The sequence below is a fragment of the Balaenoptera acutorostrata genome, chromosome 4, assembly GCF_949987535.1.
Source record: "Balaenoptera acutorostrata chromosome 4, mBalAcu1.1, whole genome shotgun sequence".
In the NCBI taxonomy this organism is placed as follows: Eukaryota; Metazoa; Chordata; class Mammalia; order Artiodactyla; family Balaenopteridae; genus Balaenoptera; species Balaenoptera acutorostrata.
In genome coordinates this window covers 103,297,030-103,319,178 of record NC_080067.1, presented here as the reverse complement: position 1 = coordinate 103,319,178, position 22,149 = coordinate 103,297,030, and the positions used below count along the sequence as shown (strand labels likewise).

At 37.5% G+C, this 22,149-nt stretch overlaps 1 protein-coding gene across 1 annotated transcript in view; it reads left to right on the top strand.

The window, feature by feature from the left end:
• The first annotated feature begins 543 nt into the window (after window positions 1–543).
• The window catches only part of ADGRG7 (adhesion G protein-coupled receptor G7), an 85,100-nt gene continuing 63,494 nt past the window's right edge, over window positions 544–22,149 (top strand). The window contains 2 exon segments of the mRNA XM_057544940.1: window positions 544–658; window positions 20,922–21,034. Coding sequence (XP_057400923.1) covers window positions 544–658; window positions 20,922–21,034 — 228 coding nt within the window.

The following is a 22,149-nucleotide window of genomic DNA, read 5'->3' as shown; positions in this document are numbered from 1 at the left end:
AAATATGGGCTTCTTAAAGACGTGCAAGTACTGGAATCATGCGTGGGCGTCACTGTTCGACCTCAGTGGACAGCCTGGAGTGCCTGCTGGTCTACCTCTGCTAGAGCCTCCTAACAAAACACAGGAAGCTGGACCATAGGTGATCCCCAGGCCCACTGCCTTCCGGACTTCTTTTATTTTTTTCTTTTTTGTTCCCTTCCCCACTTCTTCACTTGTCAGGACATTTACACTTTGACCCTGTTAGCTATTCCCTCCCTTTCTCCTTTATTGCCCTGAGTCATCTTCCTTCCCCATAACCCCCCAATCACTTTTTTCATGTTCTCATTCAGTGAAGGATGAGGAAATTGCAAGCAGACTGTGTACCTTTTATTAGGTGATTCGAACTGCTTCCTGCCTGATTAACCTCAAAAATCCTAAAAAATGAGGACATCTGATTGATAGAACCCTGAGAGAAGGAATTATTTTTTTTTTAGAAGAGTTTTTGATTAAAGTTCTTGGCTCAAGAAGAGAAGAAGCCAAGTGGATTTGTGGTTTGGATTCCCCATGGCTTCCTGCCGTGTGTGTAACCTCAAGGTGCTGGTGGCCATTGTGTGTGGGCTGCTGACCGCCATCATTTGGGGACTGGGCATCTGGAAGAGTGTAATCAGGATCCAGAGAGGTAATGTCATCCTGCTGTGTTTAATTCAGAGCAAGAGAAGGTATTGAGCCTCTGTCCCTGCCACCTGATATACCAGTACTGGAAAGTGCCATGTCTAGGCTGAGACTGCCCGCCATTTATGAAATATAAAAGACAAGGGTCAATTGATGGCTAGCATATGGTTGTATATACATGAATACATGCGTGTACATGCATGTGTGTGTGTGTGTAAGTGTGCAGGGTGACGAACAACAGTTGAATTGGCCTGTTCATGCTCTTTTTTTTTTTTTATGCAACTCATTTTTTTTTTTTTAAAGATTTATTGATTGATTACTATGTTGGGTCTTCATTTCTGTGCTAGGGCTTTCTCTAGTTGCGGCAAGCGGGGACCACTCTTCATCGCGGTGCGCGGGCCTCCCACCATTGCGGCCTCTCTCGTTGCGGAGCACAGGCTCCAGACGCGCAGGCTCAGTAGTTGTGGCTCACGGGCCCAGTTGCTCCACGGCATGTGGGATCTTCGCAGACCAGGGCTCGAACCCGTGTCCCCTGCATTAGCAGGCAGATTCTCAACCACTGCGCCACCAGGGAAGCCCTATGCAACTCATTTTTATTAAATTTTTTTTAAACATCTTTATTGGAGTATAATTGCTTTACAATGGTGTGTTAGTTTCTGCTTTATAACAAAGTGAATCAGTTATACATATACATATGTTCCCATATCTCTTCCCTCTTGCATCTCCCTCCCTTCTACCCTCCCTATGCCACCCCGCTAGGTGGTCACAAAGCACCGAGCTGACCTCCCTGTGCTATGCAGCTGCCTCCCACTAGCCATCTATTTTACGTTTGGTAGTGTATATATGTCCATGCCACTCTCTCACTTTGTCACAGCTTACCCTTCCCCCTCCCTATATCCTCAAGTCCATTCTCTAGTAGGTCTGTATCTTTATTCCCATCTTGCCACTAGGTTCTTCATGACCTTTTTTTTTTTCCTTAGATTCCATATATATGTGTTAGCATACTGTATTTGTTTTTCTTTTTCTGACTTACTTCACTCTGTCTGTTCATGCTCTTTTAACACCTGACTGAATGAATAGCCAAGTAATAATTTAAATCATTAATAGCACATGTTTGGGCTTGTTTAGCTAAATCCAAGGAAGGAAAATAGTTATGGACACACACACACACACACACACATTATTAAACATATGCAGAATGAAATTTCATTTCAAGAAGAAAGTTTAGGAATGTTTTCATTAGGATTGTAAAAAAAATGATCTTATGTTTTGCACACAAAGTTCCCACTTTTCAGGTGTAGAAAGCTAGTTAAAAATTAAGATCATTTAGAAAACAATTTTCCTGGTTAGTCAACAACTACTTGTTAGTCACCTGCTATGTGGCAGAGCTGAGCCTGAGAAAGGGAGGTGAAGGCGGGCAATGGTGTGTAAACAATGATGTTAAAGGAAAGCCCCAGAAACTCAGAACAGAGACTTTCCATAATACTAATGCTGGTTCCTTTGTGCCATGGGGTTTTCCATAAAGAGATCCAAAACTGGATGTGCTGAGCATTCCCTTTTGTAAAAAAAAAAAGAGACAGAGAGACAGTTTCTAATGAAACTGAGTGAATAAGGGTAAATAATGCCAGTCAAGAAAGGGCAGGAGAGGTGGTCTGCCCCCAGAGGAGGTAACTGCAGAGGACAGAAGGTTGGGGGAGCCAGCAGGAGCACAAGCCATGCCTGCAAAGATCCACTGTCAAGGACAAAAGGAGTCAAATACATTGGCTGCTGATGGAGTGGTAGCTGAGAACAGATCTGTTTTTTCCCCCAAAGAACATATTTAGAGAATACTGTATTAATAGGATTTAGAGAACAAGTAAGAAAAAATTTATCAGAATAAAAGCAGTAAAATTTAAACTTGGAGAAAATGTGGTTTTGTTTATTTAAGGTTTGTAAAATAATTTGAGGTTTAAAAAAATTATGAACTATAGGTTTTACCCTATTAAGGCTGCTAAATGTATAAGACCTTATTTAAAGGGTATACTTTTAAGAACTAACTCCCTTCCTTCCTTCTTTCCTTCCTTCCTTCCTTCCTTCCTTCCTTCCTTCCTTCCTTCCTTCCTTCCCTCCCTCCCTCCTTCCTTCCTCCCTTCCTCCCTCCTTTTCTTCCTTTACAAGACATCTACTCTTAAAGGGAAATTTGTGGTGACTTATAAAGAACACAGGTACAATAGAACCATTAAAACAAGGACCAAAGTACAAAAACACTGTAAGGAAGAGGACAAGGTTGGGGATAGAAAGTAAATGAAAATCAAAGTCTAGAAGGAGTTGCTAAAAATAAATACAAAACATATCCCTGTGTTTCCTGAGGGCTAAGGCCCCAAACGCACGATAATAGATAATAAAGAACCCATGTTTAACAATAAAAGCATACCAGCTCCTCAGAAAAGACAAACGTTTCCTTGCTCTAGCTGATTTTTTTTGAAGTGGCTTTTTATGTAAGGGACATCCCTCAGTTTTTGGGTAAACCCAGTGGAAAAGGAGGGGGTTATCGGTATCATCTAAAGAGAAAGATTGAAAGACCAGTATTGTTTGCTGTTGCTGTTTTGCTTTGTGCACTGTATTCAGACTTTGTCTTAGTTGGTAAATTCTGGCTCCTCCACTTCACTCCCTTCCTCGCCATTCTCCTCCGCCCCTTTCCATCCCATCTCGTCCCATCTCATGGAAGTTTTGAGCGCTCTCACTTTAGTCCCTTTACCTGCGTATAGAGATGAATTGTTTTTAAACTTATTTTTTAAGGGGAGAGTCATGGATACCTCTGAGAAACTGATGAAAACTATGAATGTCTTACTCAGGAAAAATATACATAAACACATACACATACAATTTGGGGTAAATTAATTTTACTGCCTTCAAAATTTATTTTCAATAAAAACAGAATATATATCTATGGTTTAGGTTTAACATATTTATATAAACAAGTTATATCTCTTTCACTTTTATTTTCTATGAAAAAGTAATGGCCTCTGTGTAGAAAAAGTACAAAAAAATTTAAATTCTGCTGTAAGTAAATTTCAATTAGAAGTCGCTGTTGTTTGACTATAGAGTGAACATTAATGTGGGTATATGTATACTATTTATATGTTTCATTTTTATAAAACTTACTGTTAATTTTTTTTACTGTATTCTAGGTACTGTGCTAAAAAACTTCACATACCTTCTCTCATTTAATCCTGACAACTGTCTCTGAGGCAGTTATTATTATACCCATGTTACAGATGCTTGGCTTTCATTTTACTCAATTACATACTCCCTCAAGAGGCAAACTTGATAATAAATCAAACTCATGTGACTCTTCCTGGAGGACAGGTTGCATTTTGGGGTTTAAAAAAAGTCCAGAAAAGTGTTTTCAAGATGGAGGAAGCTGGGTTTTAGGCAGCTGTACTTTTATTCAGTTTTAATCCTGTTGTTGTAAATCTCTGTTCTGTAACTTTACCAGTCTCCCTTCTTGCTTCCTCATATAATCACTCTTTCAATCAAGAAAATAATTCCTATGAAAGGGAAGGGATTATTTTGAGGAAGAAATTTTGTTTTGTAATTAGCTGAGGGGCATGAATTATTTTAATATCAGAATCAGTGATGTTTAAGTTGATGATACCATTTTACAAGTCACTTTCTTAAAAGATTCTCTTTTTTAAAACAATTCATTAATTTTTGGTTACGTTGGGTCTTCGTTGCTGTGTGGGCTTTCTCTAGTTGTGGCGAGCTGGGGCTACTCTTTTTTTTTTTTAATATTTCAATTGTTTTATGAATCAGGAAAATGGCTGCGTTTTTTTTTTCCTGGATTTTTTTTTTTAGCATCTTTATTGGAGTATAATTGCTTTACAATGGTGTGTTAGTTTCTGCTTTATAACAAAGTGAATCAGTTATACATATACATATGTCCCTATATCTCTTCCCTCTGTGTCTCCCTCCCTCCCCCCCTCCCCCCCTCCCCATCCCACCCCTCTAGGTGGTCACAAAGCACCGAGCTGACCTCCCTGTGCTATGCGGCTGCTTCGCACTATCTATTTTACGTTTGGTAGTGTATATATGTATATATGTCCATGCCACTCTCTCACTTTGTCCCAGCTTACCCTTCCCCCTCCCCGTATCCTCAAGTCCATTCTCTAGTAGGTCTGTGTCTTTATTCCCATCTTGCCCCTAGGTCCTTCATGACCATTTTGTTGTTGTTGTTGTTGCGGTGAGTGGGCTTCTCATTGTGGTGGCTTCTCTTGTTGCGGAGCACGGGCTCTAGGCGCGTGGGCTTCAGTAGCTGTGGTGCACGGCCTTAGTTGCTCCATGGCACGTGGGATCTTCCCAGACCAGGGATCGAACCCGTGGCGCCTGCATTGGCAGGCGGATTCTTAACCACTGCGCCACCAGGGAAGTCCTACAAATCACTTTCTTAAATTAAGAGACTAGGACCTTGGTTTAGTGAATTTTTCCTTGATTTTCAGGTACTAGATATTTTCACTTGACATTCTGAATTCAACCCCACCCACAGGTTTTTGATAACACATGTTACTGAAGAACATCTGGTGTAGAATGTGTACATGAGAGTTGGGGAAAAATACATGAGTAGGGGAAAAAAAGCTGTGCAGCCAGATTGCCTGGCTCTTACTGAGTAAACTAGAGCAAGTTACTCAACATTTCTGTATCGTGGTTTTCCTATTATTAATAATAAATCCTATCTTATAGGGCTGTTGTGAGAATTAGTTAATACGTTTACAGGTTTAAGATGATACCTAGTACAATGTAAGCACTCAATACATGTTAGCTACTAGTTTTCATTTATGTATTTTTTGATAATTTAGTGCATAGTTTTCTCCACTCCCTGAAATATACCTTGAATAGATGCCATTGATCTAGTTTGGACCTTTGGATTGAAACTCAACTTATCAAACTGAAAGTCTACAGTAGGTTTAATCATAAATTTCAACTAATTAGCTCAAAATAGAAACAGGAACAGTTCTAAGAACTGCCATATCTCCCTGCATTTGTTTTTCAATATTTATAATTACTAGACCATTGGGGAAATTTTTATTAAAACATTTAAGCAGTTTATTGGAATATGTAACCAGGTTGTTAACATTGAACAACCTTTACCTTAAGTAAAGTCTATACTTAATACTTAAGTTTTTAAGCTTTTTCCCACCATGGAATAAACTTTCATAACATTGTCCTCTCATTTAAGAATAAACTTTATCCTCGCCCAGATATTTCAAATTCCTGGTCTGGGAAAAATGACAGATCCCTGGATTTTTTTTTTTTAATTTAATTAATTAATTAATTAATTAATTAATTTATTTATGGCTGTGTTGGGTCTTCATTTCTGTGTGAGGGCTTTCTCTAGTTGTGGCAAGTGGAGGCCACTCTTCATCGCGGTGCGCGGGCCTCTCACTATCGCGGCCTCTCTTGTTGCGGAGCACAGGCTCCAGACGCGCAGGCTCAGCAATTGTGGCTCACGGGCCCAGTCACTCCGCGGCATGTGGGATCTTCCCAGACCAGGGCTCGAACCCGTGTCCCCTGCATTGGCAGGCAGATTCTCAACCACTGCGCCACCAGGGAAGCCCGATCCCTGGATTTTTAAACCCCTAAGGACTCCGAGCTAGACACTAGAGTTTCCTGATGGAATTTCTTTGACTAAGGAAAGATATTTTTTATTCCCCCACTTAAACTAGACTTTTCAAAACAGATTCTAATTTTATCTAGTTTAGGAGAAGAAATTTAATTCATGTTTTCTATTTGGAATTTCAAATATTTTATGCTACTTTTTCAAGCAGCATGAAATGTGAGTGTCACATATGTTCTGCACTTAATTTTCCATGATGTGTAGTAAAGGTGTTAAAAATAGGGCTAGTATTCCTCGAAGTATTATTTATTACAATTTAAAAGAATATAAGGAATTATTATTATCACACAGGTGTTATAAAAGAAAAATACCACTATTAAGTATGTTCCAGTGTACGGATCCTCAAATAGAATGAAGCTGTGCTCACTCTTCCTGTTATCCCTGTGGTAAAGGCAGGCACTGTGAGGAGGGACCAGGAGCACTGGATTACTAACCAAGAGATCTGAATTCTAGTCCCCACTCAGCTACCAACCAGTTATTGCTCTGGAAAGAGTTACTATTAATGGAGAATGTACTCTTTGCATAGAACGAGGAAGTTGGGCTAATGAAGAGCTACTGTCACTTTTATGAGACCATAACTCTAAAAGACTAGTTATAGGATATAAACAAGCCACATAATCTTTCTGGATCTGACTTGCTTTACTTAAAACAGAGAGGCTTAAAAATACTAATACTACTTTTGCTATATTTTGTGGGTAATTTAGTTATTTCAGATGATAGGGTCTTGAACTGGGGAGCACAAGGTGTGAAAATGTGATTATGATTCAAGAGTGGAGAGCTCAACCAAAATGTAAATGGAAAAGAAGCCAATGAGCAAAAATTGGGGGGTACCTTCTATGTATCTGGCACTGTGCTAGGACCTGGAGATGTAAACCATAGCGCTTCTCTAAAGGGAGTCAAAATACTCATTAAGTATAAGGAATGACTCTTGACTAGTGGCAAAAAGGCAGGCTGAATAGACATGGATAGGTGCCCTTCCTACTTAAAAACACATAGAAATTATGAATAAAATATAAAAATAATTCAAATATATATCAGGCTTTCTTTTTTTTTTTTTTTTTTTTTAATTTTTATTTATTTATTTATTATTTTTGGCTGTGTTGGGTCTTCGTTTCTGTGCGAGGGCTTTCTCTAGTTGTGCCAAGCGGGGGCCACTCTTCATCGCGGTGCGCGGGCCTCTCACCATCGCGGCCTCTCTTGTTGCAGAGCACAGGCTCCAGACGCGCAGGCTCAGTAGTTGTGGCTCACGGGTCTAGTTGCTCCGTGGCATGTGGGATCTTCCCAGACCAGGGCTCGAACCCGTGTCCCCTGCATTGACAGGCAGATTCTCAACCACTGCGCCACCAGGGAAGCCCAGGCTTTCTTTCTTGAAGGGAAATTCCAGGTGGCAGAGACAAAGAGAAAAGTCAATACCATAATAGTGAGGCAGTGGCATAAGCCATAGAGGCTGGGGGTTGTGGCTTCAATGCACACATGGACACAGGAAGCATGACTTCCATCCTGTGTCAAGTGGGAAAGCTGAACCTGAGCCACGGGGATAACCCCTAAAGCCTCTAAAGGTTGCCTCAACCATGAAAAGGTTAGAAAAGTTCTGCTCACTAACCCAGAGAAGCATTTAATAACTCTATCATCTGTTCAGGGACATGAGTAGGAAAAGAAAAGTCACCACAAGTAATTGAAACCCCAGGCTATAGAATCTGAATTTGTCCTACCTTCAGTGCAGAAACCCCCAGTGAGACATTATCCTGAAACTAGTTTAAGACTACTACTGATGTTACCCTAAGATAATAACAGAAGTGCTGCAAAATTTCCCTGTAGAAATATTTTCACAAATAGGATCCATAAAAGTCTCATGGAAGAGCAGTAAGTAAGATAAAGGTGAGTTTACAGCCCAAAATTACGAATGAACCACAATGTTGGAGAGACATTAAATGCAGCCAATAGGATTAACTTTTCCTGAACTGGATATAACAGAACAATCTGAAAGAGAATATAAAGTATTTAAAAAATGATTTAAAAGTTTAAAATACAGGAGGAAAAATCACAATAAAAGAAAAAGTTTATACTTTTTTAAAAGGATAAAAGAATTTGAAAAAGAACCAAATAGTATTTCTTGAATGAAAAATATAGTAATAAAAAAAAATTAATGGGTAGACTTAAAAGGAGATTAGAAATCATTAGAGAAGTAGGGAAATGGAAGTCTTGAAGAAATTACCTATAATGTAATATAACAATATAAAGAGATGTTAACTTTGAAATATGATTAGGAAACTTGAAATATATAAGGCTAAATTTCAACAGGGTCTACCAGAAATTCCAGAAGAAAAGAATAGAGAGAATACGGGAGAGGCAACATTGGAAGAAATAAAGACTAATAATTTACTTGTATTGAAGAATGACTGAGTCTCAAGCAGGGAAAACAAAAATAAATCCACATCATGGTAAAATTGCAGAACATCAGATAAAGAAAACTTAAAAAGGAATAACAATTAGATCAAGAAAAACTTCTCATTAACAGCAACAAATTCTAGAAAACAGTGGGATAATATCCTCAAAGTGCTGTCAACCCAGAATTGCATACCTTATCAAACTGACAAGGGCAAGGGCAAAATAAAAGCATTTTCAGGTCAACCTTGGAGAATCTGTCACTCATAGACCCTAACTGAAAGAAAGATTAAATCGTATACTTCAGAAATCAATAAATTGAACCTACAAGGAACAAATACAATATATCAGGGCAAACAAACTGACAAACTTTTTGGTAGATTTAAATAGTCATAGATTGCTTTCTACATCTTAAAAGGCTAATGTTACAGGAGATTTAAAAACAAGGTGGCAGTAAAATACAGTTGGCCCTCTATATCCATGGGTTCACATCTGCCGATATGAAGGGCTGGCTAAACGTACTATATCATTTTATAAAAGGAACTTGGAGCGTCTGTGGATTTTGGTGTCTGTGGGGGGTCCTGGAACCAATTCCCTGCAGATGCTGAGGGACAACTGTACTAGAAAACAGTGAAATAAAGAAAGAAAATAATACCATTGAAGGCATCAAAGTAGGGGGGGAAACATGAAATAAGATAGTAGAAATAATAAACACAACAAGTTTAAGTACTTTAAACTCATCTGTTTAAGGAAAGATATTGTCATATTGGATATCATCAAAGCAAAACAAAATGTAACTCCTGCTGTTTATAAGAAACACAGAACATTTAATGACACAAAAAGATGAAAAGCAAATGATGATAAAACCAATTCCAGGCAAATACTATCCAAAGCAAAAGAAAGCTGAGTTAGCAAGGTTAATATCAGAAAACCAGAACTTAAGGCAAAAAATACTATGAAGAATAAGAGTTTTATTACTCAAAGACAGAAGTAATTCAACAAGGAAGAATCAATAATCCTGTGCCTGTATACATCAAATAACACTGACTCAGAATATATGAAGCAAAACAGGGCAGAATTATACAGATAAATATACAACTTTACAATCGGGGTGGTTGGGTCTAACGCTTTCCTGTAAGAAACTGACAGGTCAAGCAGAGAAAATCAGTAAGGATTCAGAAATTTGAAAAACATAACTAACAAACTGGACTTAGTGGATTTATAAATTCGAATTGCCACAGTAAATAGAGTATATATTATTTTCAGAAGAAAGTCTTAGTGAGTACCAAAGAATCAATCCTATAGATTATGTTCTGTGAATACAATGCAGTACAATTAGAAGGCAGTGCATAAAATAACCAAGAAAATTCCAATAAATGTATAAAAAATTGTTTTAAATAATTCAAAGAAGACATCAAATGAAAATTACAAAATATTTAAAAATTCAGGGGAAACACTCTATATCACAACTTGTGGCACAGCTAAAAATATAGTTAGAATGACATTTACAGCTTTATGTACATATTAAAAAGCCAGACAGAGTGAAAATTAGTGATTTAAGCATTCTAACTTTAGAATTTAAAAAAATAAAGAGAAATTCTAAGGAAGTATGTCTGGCAGTCATAAAAATAAGAACAAATTAATGGAATGGAAATCAAAGAAACAAGAGCGGAGATCAACAAAACCAAAAGCTAGTTTTTTGAAAAGATGAATTTAAATAGATACATTTCCCGCGAGATTCGTTAAGACCAAAGGAAAAAAAAAAGGCATAATTAAGCAACGTATACGAAAATAAAAGGGTCACGACCCTTTAAGCAAAATCCTACTTCTCTGTGAGGCCGAGGGGACACGCCCACCCCGAGCCAGAATCTCCTCAACTAGTCGCTGCGCACCTCCTACACATGGGTCCTTCAGAAGCCCTGCTCTGCCTCCCGGGACTGTGCCTGCCTTTCCCACTCATCGTCTCGAGGGTCAGCCACGCTGCCTGTGCTTCCCTGACCACGAGGGGTGGCTGTTCACAGTGTGTTGTGAAAAGAGCTTGAGGTGTGGGCTGGGGTGTCTGCGTGTGTGAGCGCAAGGCCCCCTGAGTGTGGGACAAGACGGAGATGGAGACAGAAGGGGCGGTTGCGGCCTTCTGCCATAGGGCTTCGAGGAACCCACGATTGCTAAATTCAGACTTGGATTTTCAGGTCCTTATGAAGGTATGTTTATCATGGCATTAGAGTTTTGCGTTTACTTTTATATAAATGGTAGATAGGTCTTCATTGTACGTTGTCCCAGACCCTGCATATGGTTGCGTTGCTGGTGAAAATATCAATACAAATTAGTACAACCCGTGTGGGGCAAGATGGTAATCACTGTCAAGAAGACGAATGTGTATTCTTTGGCTCAGAAATTCCATTTCTGGAAATATATTCTACAGATGAATTTGTACAATGGCAAAATAAAACGTGTAGAATGCTATTTTGAAGCAACAATTGAAAACAACACAAGTGTCATCAATAAGTGGTTAAATTAGGGCACAATCACACAATGGAATATAATGCAGCTGTAAAAGAACGTGTGGAAGTTCTCTTGTGAACTGCTGTGAAAAGATTTTTTGACATCCATTAAGTGCAAGAGCAAGCTACAGGAAAGAGAGGGAGAAAATAAGACTATAGATTCATATTTGCTTATTTTGTGAAAAGAAAGATTGGAAAAAATGAATAGAAATTACTTGTGTATATTTGGGGATGGGAACAAATGTTATTTTCAACTTTGAATATATTACCTATTAAAATATATTAAAAAAATAAGACAGTGATTTCAAAAAAAACAGTAACTAATGAGGACAAACATAAGCAAATACCATGGAAAACCTTATTCTAGCTAGTATAAAACTTTGGTCAAGTGACAATTTTCTTAAAAAATGTAAATGAAAATTTACTCCAAAAGGAGGGGAAAAAACCTAGATAGAACAGTAACCATTAAAATAGTCATCAGTATTTTTTAAAAATGCTACATACTGATTATCTTAGATATAACAGTAGTATAAAATGTGATGGGAAAGACAATTTCAAAATAGTGTTACCTCTAGGTAGCGGGGTAAAGGAATATTAATAGAAAGGAATTCAAAGGATTTCAGCTCTTTCTAGTTTCATTGCTCATTAGGAAAAAAAACTCTGAAGCAAATCTAGAGAAAGTTACTATCTATTAAAACTGGATGTGGGTAGTTGGGGATGTTTTATTATTTTCCATACCGTGTGTATTTGAAGTATTTTATAATTTAAGAAGATTTGCATATTTCCTTGGTCACATAGAGAAGTTTGTCACACAACAGTTACAATTAAATCTCTCTTGCTAGATTGTAAGCACATTGAGATCAGGAACCATATCTTATTTTTTTTTTAAACTAATTGACTATTTTTAGAGCAGTTTTAGGTTTACAGAAAAATTAAGCAGAAAGTACAGAGTTCCGAGGATTAACCAAGATGGCGGAGTAGAAGGACGTGCTCTCACTCCCTCTTGCGAGAGCACCAGAATCACAACTGGCTGCTGGACAATCATTGACAGGAAGACCCTGGACTTCACCAAGGAGGACACCCCACGTCCAAGGACAGAGGAGAAGCCACAGTGAGACGGTAGGAGGGGCGCAATCAGAGTAAAATCAAATCCCATAACTGCTGGGTGGGTGACTCACAGACTGGCGAACACTTATACCACAGAAGTCCACCCACTGGAGTGAAGGTTCTGAGCCCCACCTCAGGCTTCCCAACCTGGGGGTCCGGCAAAGGGAGGAGGAATTCCTAGAGAATCAGACTTTGAAGTCTAGTGGGAATTGATTGCAGGACTGTGACAGGACTGGGGGAAACAGAGACCCCACTCTTGGAGGGCACACACAAAGTAATGTGTGCATCGGGACCCAGGGGAAGGAGCAGTGACCCTGGGGAAGACTGAACCAGACGTACCTGCTGGTGTTGGGGGGTCTCCTGCAGAGGCGAGTGGTGGCTCTGTTTCACCGTGGGGATAAGGACACTGGCAGCAGAGGTCCTGGGAAGTTCTCCTTGGCGTGAGCCCTCCCAGAGTCTGCCATTAACCCCACCAAAGAGCACGGGTAGGCTCCAGTGTTGGGTTGCCTCAGGCAAAACAACCAACAGGGAGGGAACCCAGCCCCACCCATCAACAGTCAAGTGGATTAAGGTTTTACTGGGCTCTGATCGCCACAGCAACAGGGAGGGAACCCAGCCCCACCCATCAACAGTCAAGTGGATTAAGGTTTTACTGAGCTCTGACCGCCACAGCAACAGTCAGCTCTACCCACCACCAGAGCCTACCATCAAGCCTCTTAGATAGCCTCAACCACCAGAGGGCAGACAACAGAAGCAAGAAAAACTACAATCCTGCAGCCTGTGGACCAAAAACCACAGTTACAGAAAGACAGAGAAGATGAAAAGGCAGAGGGCTATGCACCAGATGAAGGAACAAGAAAAAACCCCAGAAAAACAACTAAATGAAGTGGAGATAGGCAACCTTCCAGAAAAAGAATTCAGAATAATGATAGTGAAGATGATCCAGGACCTCGGAATAAGAATGGAGGCAAAGATTGAGAAGATGCAAGAAATGATTAACAAAGACCTAGAAGAATTAAAGAACAAACAAACAGAGATGACCAATACAATAACTGAAATGAAAACTACACTAGAAGGAATCAATAGCAGAATAACTGAGGCAGAAGAACGGATAAGTGACCTGGAAGACAGAATGGTGGAATTCACTGCTGCGGAACAGACTAAAGAAAAAAGAATAAAAAGAAATGAAGACAGCCTAAGAGACCTCTGGGACAACATTAAACGCAACAACATTCGCATTATAGGGGTCCCAGAAGGAGAAGAGAGAGAGAAAGGACCAGAGAAAATATTTGAAGAGATTATAATCGAAAACTTCCCTAACATGGGAAAGGAAATAGCCACCCAAGTCCAGGAAGCGCAGAGAGTCCCATGCAGAATAAACCCAAGGAGAAACACGCCGAGACACATAGTAATCAAAGTGGCAAAAATTAAAGACAAAGAAAAATTATTGAAAGCAGCAAGGGAAAAACGACAAATAACATACAAGGGAACCCCCATAAGGTTAACAGCTGATTTCTCAGCAGAAACTCTGCAAGCCAGAAGGGAGTGGCATGAAATACTTAAAGTGATGAAAGGGAAGAACCTACAACCAAGATTACTCTACCCAGCAAGGATCTCATTTAGATTTGATGGAGAAATCAAAAGCTTTACAGACAAGCAAAAGCTAAGAGAATTCAGCACCACCAAACCAGCTCTACAACAAATGCTAAAGGAACTTCTCTAAGTGGGAAACACAAGAGAAGAAAAGGACCTACAAAAACAAACCCAAAACAATTACGAAAATGGTCATAGGAACATACATATCGATAATTACCTTAAACGTGAATGGATTAAATGCCCCAACCAAAAGACATAGACTGGCTGAATGGATACAAAAACAAGACCCATATATATGCTGTCTACAAGAGACCCACTTCAGACCTAGGGACACATACAGACTGAAAGTGAGGGGATGGAAAAAGATATTCCATGCAAATGGAAATCAAAAGAAAGCTGGAGTAGCTATACTCATATCAGATAAAATAGACTTTAAAATAAAGAATGTTACAAGAGACAAGGAAGGACACTACATAATGATCCAGGGATCAATCCAAGAAGAAGATATAACAATTATAAATATATATGCACCCAACATAGGAGCACCTCAATACATAAGGCAACTGCTAACAGCTATAAAAGAGGAAATCGACAGTAACACAATAATAGTGGGGGACTTTAACACCTCACTTACACCAATGGACAGATCATCCAAAATGAAAATAAATAAGGAAACAGAAGCTTTAAATGACACAATAGACCAGATAGATTTAATTGATATATATAGGACATTCCATCCAAAAACGGCAGATTACACGTTCTTCTCAAGTGCACACGGAACATTCTCCAGGATAGATCACATCTTGGGTCACAAATCAAGCCTCAGTAAATTTAAGAAAATTGAAATCATATCAAGCATCTTTTCTGACCACAACGCTATGAGATTAGAAATGAATTACAGGGAAAAAAACGTAAAAAAGACAAACACATGGAGGCTAAACAATACGTTACTAAATAACCAAGAGATCACTGAAGAAATCAAACAGGAAATAAAAAAATACCTAGAGACAAATGACAATGAAAACACGACGACCCAAAACCTATGGGATGCAGCAAAAGCGGTTCTAAGAGGGAAGTTTATAGCTATACAAGCCTACCTAAAGAAACAAGAAAAATCTCAAGTAAACAATCTAACTTTACACCTAAAGAAACTAGAGAAAGAAGAACAAACAAAACCCAAAGTTAGCAGAAGGAAAGAAATCATAAAGATCAGAGCAGAAATAAATGAAATAGAAACAAAGAAAACAATAGCAAAGATCAATAAAACTAAAAGTTGGTTCTTTGAGAAGATAAACAAAATTGATAAGCCATTAGCCAGACTCATCAAGAAAAAGAGGGAGAGGACTCAAATCAATAAAATCAGAAATGAAAAAGGAGAAGTTACAACAGACACCGCAGAAATACAAAACATCCTAAGAGACTACTACAAGCAACTTTATGCCAATAAAATGGACAACCTGGAAGAAATGGACAAATTCTTAGAAAGGTATAACCTTCCAAGACTGAACCAGGAAGAAACAGAAAATATCAACAGACCAATCACAAGTAATGAAATTGAAACTGTGATTAAAAATCTTCCAACAAACAAAAGTCCAGGACCAGATGGCTTCACAGGTGAATTCTATCAAACATTTAGAGAAGAGCTAACACCCATCCTTCTCAAACTCTTCCAAAAAATTGCAGAGGAAGGAACTCTCCCAAACTCATTCTATGAGGCCACCATCACCCTGATACCAAAACCAGACAAAGACACTACAAAAAAAGAAAATTACAGACCAATATCACTGATGAATATAGATGCAAAAATCCTCAACAAAATACTAGCAAACAGAATCCAACAACACATTAAAAGGATCATACACCACGATCAAGTGGGATTTATCCCAGGGATGCAAGGATTCTTCAATATACGCAAATCAATCAATGTGATACACCATATTAACAAATTGAAGAATAAAAACCATATGATCATCTCAATAGATGCAGAAAAAGCTTTTGACAAAATTCAACACCCATTTATGATAAAAACTCTCCAGAAAGTGGGCATAGAGGGAACCTACCTCAACATAATAAAGGCCATATATGACAAACCCACAGCAAACATCATTCTCAATGGTGAAAAACTGAAAGCATTTCCTCTAAGATCAGGAACGAGACAAGGATGTCCACTCTCACCACTATTATTCAACATAGTTCTGGAAGTCCTAGCCACGGCAATCAGAGAAGAAAAAGAAATAAAAGGAATACAAATTGGAAAAGAAGAAGTAAAACTGTCACTGTTTGCGGATGACATGATACTATACATAGAGAATCCTAAAACTGCCACCAGAAAACTGCTAGAGCTAATTAATGAATATGGTAAAGTTGCAGGTTACAAAATTAATGCACAGAAATCTCTTGCATTCCTATACACTAATGATGAAAAATCTGAAAGAGAAATTATGGAAACACTCCCATTTACCATTGCAACAAAAAGAATAAAATACCTAGGAATAAACCTACCTAGGGAGACAAAAGACCTGTATGCAGAAAACTATAAGACACTGATGAAAGAAATTAAAGATGATACCAACAGATGGAGAGATATACCATGTTCTTGGATTGGAAGAATCAACATTGTGAAAATGAGTATACTACCCAAAGCAATCTACAGATTCAATGCAATCCCTATCAAATTACCAATGGCATTTTTTACGGAGCTAGAACAAATCATCTTAAAATTTGTATGGAGACACAAAAGACCCCGAATAGCCAAAGCAGTCTTGAGGCAAAAAAATGGAGCTGGAGGAATCAGACTCCCTGACTTCAGACTATACTACAAAGCTACAGTAATCAAGACAATATGGTACTGGCAAAAAAACAGAAACATAGATCAATGGAACAAGATAGAAAGCCCAGAGATTAACCCACGCACCTATGGTCAACTAATCTATGACAAAGGAGGCAAAGATATACAATGGAGAAAAGACAGTCTCTTCAATAAGTGGTGCTGGGAAAACTGGACAGCCACATGTAAAAGAATGAAATTAGAATACTCCCTAACACCATACACAAAAATAAACTCAAAATGGATTAGAGACCTAAATATAAGACTGGACACTATAAAACTCTTAGAGGAAAACATAGGAAGAACACTCTTTGACATAAATCACAGCAAGATCTTTTTCGATCCACCTCCTAGAGTAATGGAAATAAAAACAAAAATAAACAAGTGGGACCTAATGAAACTTCAAAGCTTTTGCACAGCAAAGGAAACCATAAACAAGACGAAAAGACAACCCTCAGAATGGGAGAAAATATTTGCAAATGAATCAACGGACAAAGGATTAATCTCCAAAATATATAAACAGCTCATTCAGCTCAATATCAAAGAAACAAACACCCCAATCCAAAAATGGGCAGAAGACCTAAATAGACATTTCTCCAAAGAAGACATACAGACGGCCATGAAGCACATGAAAAGATGCTCAACATCACTAATTATTAGAGAAATGCAAATCAAAACTACAATGAGGTATCACCTCACTCCTGTTAGAATGGGCATCATCAGAAAATCTACAAACAACAAATGCTGGAGAGGGTGTGGAGAAAAGGGAACCCTCTTGCACTGTTGGTGGGAATGTAAATTGATACAGCCACTATGGAGAACAATATGGAGGTTCCTTAAAAAACTAAAAATAGAATTACCATATGACCCAGCAATCCCACTACTGGGCATATACCCAGAGAAAACCGTAATTCAAAAAGACACGTGCACCCGAATGTTCATTGCAGCACTATTTACAATAGCCAGGTCATGGAAGCAACCTAAATGCCCATCAACAGACGAATGGATAAAGAAGTTGTGGTACATATATACGATGGAATATTATTCAGCCATAAAAAGGAACGAAATTGAGTCATTTGTTGAGAAGTGGATGGATCTAGAGACTGTCATACAGAGTGAAGTAAGTCAGAAAGAGAAAAACAAATATCGTATGTTAATGCATGTATGTGGAACGTAGAAAAATGGTACAGATGAGCCAGTTTGCAGGGCAGAAGTTGAGACACAGATGTAGAGAATGGACATATGGACACCAAGGGGGGAAAACTGCGATGAGGTGGGGATGGTGATGTGCTGAATTGGGCGATTGGGATTGACATGTATACACTGATGTGTATAAAACTGATGCCTAATAAGAACCTGCAGTATAAAAAAACAAACAAAACAACTAATACTAAACTTTCATTGGGTTATTTGTATGGAAATATGTTAATATAAATGTTTCAGACATTACATGAAATTTCTAAAAATCTTATATTTGTATTTGTATGGAAATATGTATGGAAATATGTTAATATAAATGTTTCAGACAGTACATGAAATTTCTAAAAATCTTATATTTGTATTTGTATGGAAATATGTATGGAAATATGTTAATATAAATGTTTCAGACATTACATGAAATTTCTAAAAATCTTATATTTGTATTTGTATGGAAATATGTATGGAAATATGTTAATATAAATGTTTCAGATATTACATGAAATTTCTAAAAATCTTATATTTGTATTTGTATGGAAATATGTATGGAAATATGTTAATATAAATGTTTCAGACATTACAGGAAACGTCTAAAAATCTTATATGTTCTGGTATAATGTTATAAGTAATAATCCTAGTTATTACTTTAAAATGTATATCTCAGAAATAACTAATTTTCTTGTCAACTGCATTATTATGAACTTTCATCAAATCTTTAACCATGGTCATTTTTAAGTCTTTTGTCATTTACAGACAGTTCTGGGTGTACTCTGATGATTTTGCAAATATGTTCCTATAAAAGAGTTTCATCTTCAAGAAATTCATGGAAAAGACTCTGACAAGTACAGGTTTCTGGTAACCGACTGTACTGCTGAACTGAATGAATAAGCATTTTCAGAACTCTAATGAAAAACTGATGAACTCATAAAAGTGCTAACAAAAGATCAAGATGAAAAAAAAGAAATTAATTACATGGGACTGAGTGAACTGATGAGGATGAGTATAATTTTTGTGACTTTCTGTCTGAATTAAAAAAAAAAAAAATCCCACAAGGACTCAGAGGAAAAGAATATACAAATCAATTTTCACTGCAAAGTAAAGGAGCTGTTACAGTGGAGGATTACTGGACTGAATGTCAATGTTATGACATAGTATAAGTGTGTTTCATGTTTGGTAATTGCAATCATTGTTGCTTTTGTTGTGGTCATCCATGTACAATGCTTGGTGTCAGTCTATCTATCTCTTGTAAAAATAAAATACAGTGTGTGTGTGTGGAAAAAAAAAAAAAAAAAAAAAAAAAAAAAAAAAAAAAGAAAGTACAGAGTTCCTATTTACTCTCTCTCTCATCACCCCCCCCCCCTGTATAGTTTCCCTTGTCATCAATATCTTACACTTGTATGTTGCTTTTGTTACAATGGACAAGCCAATATTGATACATTATTATTAATTAAAATACATAGTTTATATTATGGTTCACTGTGTTGTACAGTTCTATGGATTTTGACAAATACATAATGACGTATATTCATTGTTACAGGACCACACAAAATAGTTCACTGCCCTAAAAATCCACCACACTTCACCTGTTCATCCCTCCCTTCCCCAACCCCTGATCTTTTTACTCTCTCTATAGTTTTGCCTTTTCCAGACTGACATATTTGGAATCATACAGTATGTAGCCTTTTCAGACTGGCTCCTTTCACTTAGCTAAATATATTTAAGATTCCTCTATATCTTTTGGGGGCGTCATAGCTCATTTCTTTTTATGGCTGAATAATATCCCATTGTATAGATATATTGAATATACAAGTTTTCACCTATTAAAGGTCATCTTGCTTCCAGTTTTTGGTGATTATATATGCAGCTGCTGTAAACGTTCAGGTGCAGCTTTTTGTGTGGGCACAAATTTTCACTTATATGGGTGAATGCCTAGGAGCATCCTAGAGTTTGCAATATACATTTACGATTGCTTTCTAGTAACAATATATGGCCTCATGTTTGATGCCAGTACCTTATAGCAGAGTATTCCCAATTCCTCCTTCTCTTTCCTTATAACAATTTTGGCATTCATTTCATTTATCCATAAGCTATAATCACCTCATATATCATTACTATTATTATTTTGAACAAACTTATCTGTTAGATCAATTAAGAATAAAAAACTAAAAGATCTTATTTTGCCTTCATTTATTCCTTCTCTAATGCTCTTCTCATGTAGATCTAAGTTTCTGACCTATATCATTCCCTTCTTTCTGATTAACTTCCTTTAACATTTCTTGCAAGACAGAAATGGTGACAAACTACTGGTGACAAACTCCCTCAATTTTTCTTTGTCTGAGAATGTCTTTATTTCTCCTTTACTTTTAAAGGATAATTCCTTGGATACAGAATTCTTTGTTGTTTTTCATTCAACACTAAATATTTCACTGTATTCTCTTTTTCTTGCATGATTTCTGAGGAGAATTACAGTATAATTCTTGTACTTGTTTCTCCATAGGTATTTCCCCCCCTTTTGGCTTCTTTTGAAATGATCTTTTTGTCTTTGATTTTCTGCAGTTTGAATAGGATATGCCTAAGTGTAGGGGTTTTTTTTTGTTGTTGTTTGTTTGTTTTTAAATATTTATCCTGGTTAGTGTTCTCTGACTCTGAGATTCCTGAATCTGTGATTTGGTGTCTGTCATTTATTTTGAAATGTTCTCAGGTATGAAAACTTCAAATGTTTTTTTCTGTTCCTCTTTATTTCTTCTTTTTTTTTTAAAATTGAAATATAGTTGATTTACAATATTGTGTTAGTTTCAGGTGTACAGCAAAGTGATTCAGATATATATACATGTATTCTTTTTTTTGATTCTTTTCCATTATTCATTATTACAAGATATTGAATATAGTTCCCTATGCTATACAGTAAACCCTGTTGTTTATCTATTTTATATATGGTAGTGTGTATCTGTTAATCCCATACTCATAATTTATCCCTCTCCCCCCCATCGTCTTTTTATTAAAGTGGACAATCCAGTGGCAACCCGGCTGTGCAGTCTTAATAAATATGGAGAGATAGAATTACAAAATGTGACAATGGGAAATCGTAATGAAAATCTGGAAACCCTGGAAAAGCAGGTATGCCATATGTTCCACGAGATGGGCAACGGGAAAAAGTTCAGACTCTGTGCAGATTCTCTGTTCTTCAGCTACTTGGTGCCAAATCAATGTTTTTAAAACTCTCAAATTAGAAATAACAAAGACTAGTAACTAAAACCATTCTTATTTTTTAAAGTTGATATCCGTTTGGGAAAAGGGACAGTTGGATATGTTGGTTTGGCAGAGTTCAGCAAATGATAAACAATAGCATGTTTTAAATGGCCTCATATTTTTGACCACTGAAGTTTTGACTAAAAATAGATCCCTGACATTTGAGACCAAAACAAAGGTATTTCGATGGTCTACTGGATCAGAATAAAGAGAAACAAACTATGACCAAAGACCTTTTGAAACAGGAAAGTTCAGAACCTGATGCTGGTCTCAGGGCTGTATCCATGAGCAGGTGAAGTGGAAAATATAACTGACTTAATATTTTTTCAGGCCAATTAAATTATTTTGACTAAGGATATGCTCAAATGCAAATGCATGGAATTGTTAATTCCTGGGGCCAAGCAAGGGGAGGAAGAAGAAATTTATCTTTATGTGTTCCTTCTGGGCACCAGGCATGTTACATATATTATCTCATTTAGTCCTTATATAACCTCAGTGCGTTAGATTTTTATTTTCATATTATAAATAATTCTCGCTAATCACACTTACTAGTTATTGAGCACTTACTGCATGCTAAGTACTGTGCCGAACATTTTACGTATGTTATTTTAATTTTAAAAACAACTGTATAGGTAGGTATTGATGTACCCATTCTATAGATGAGGAAACTGTCTCTGAGAGTGTAGTATTTTGCCCAGTGAACCACAGCCAACTAGTGATGGAGCTGGTCTTGATTTTAAAGTCCACACTGGCTCCCTAATCACAGTTGTGTGGGGGTGGGGATGAGGGTGGAGTGTGGAGGCGGCTGCCAATGATATAGGCTGTACCAGCTACACAGACTGGGGGAAAGGCTTCACATTCTGGAGTCTGACAAGCCAGTTTTTGACTCTCAGCTCTGTCATTTGTAAGCTGTCTGAACTTTTGGTGAGCTCCATAACCTCTCCAAGCCTTTAAATAGGGGTCAGGGTGCTCAACTTGCAATG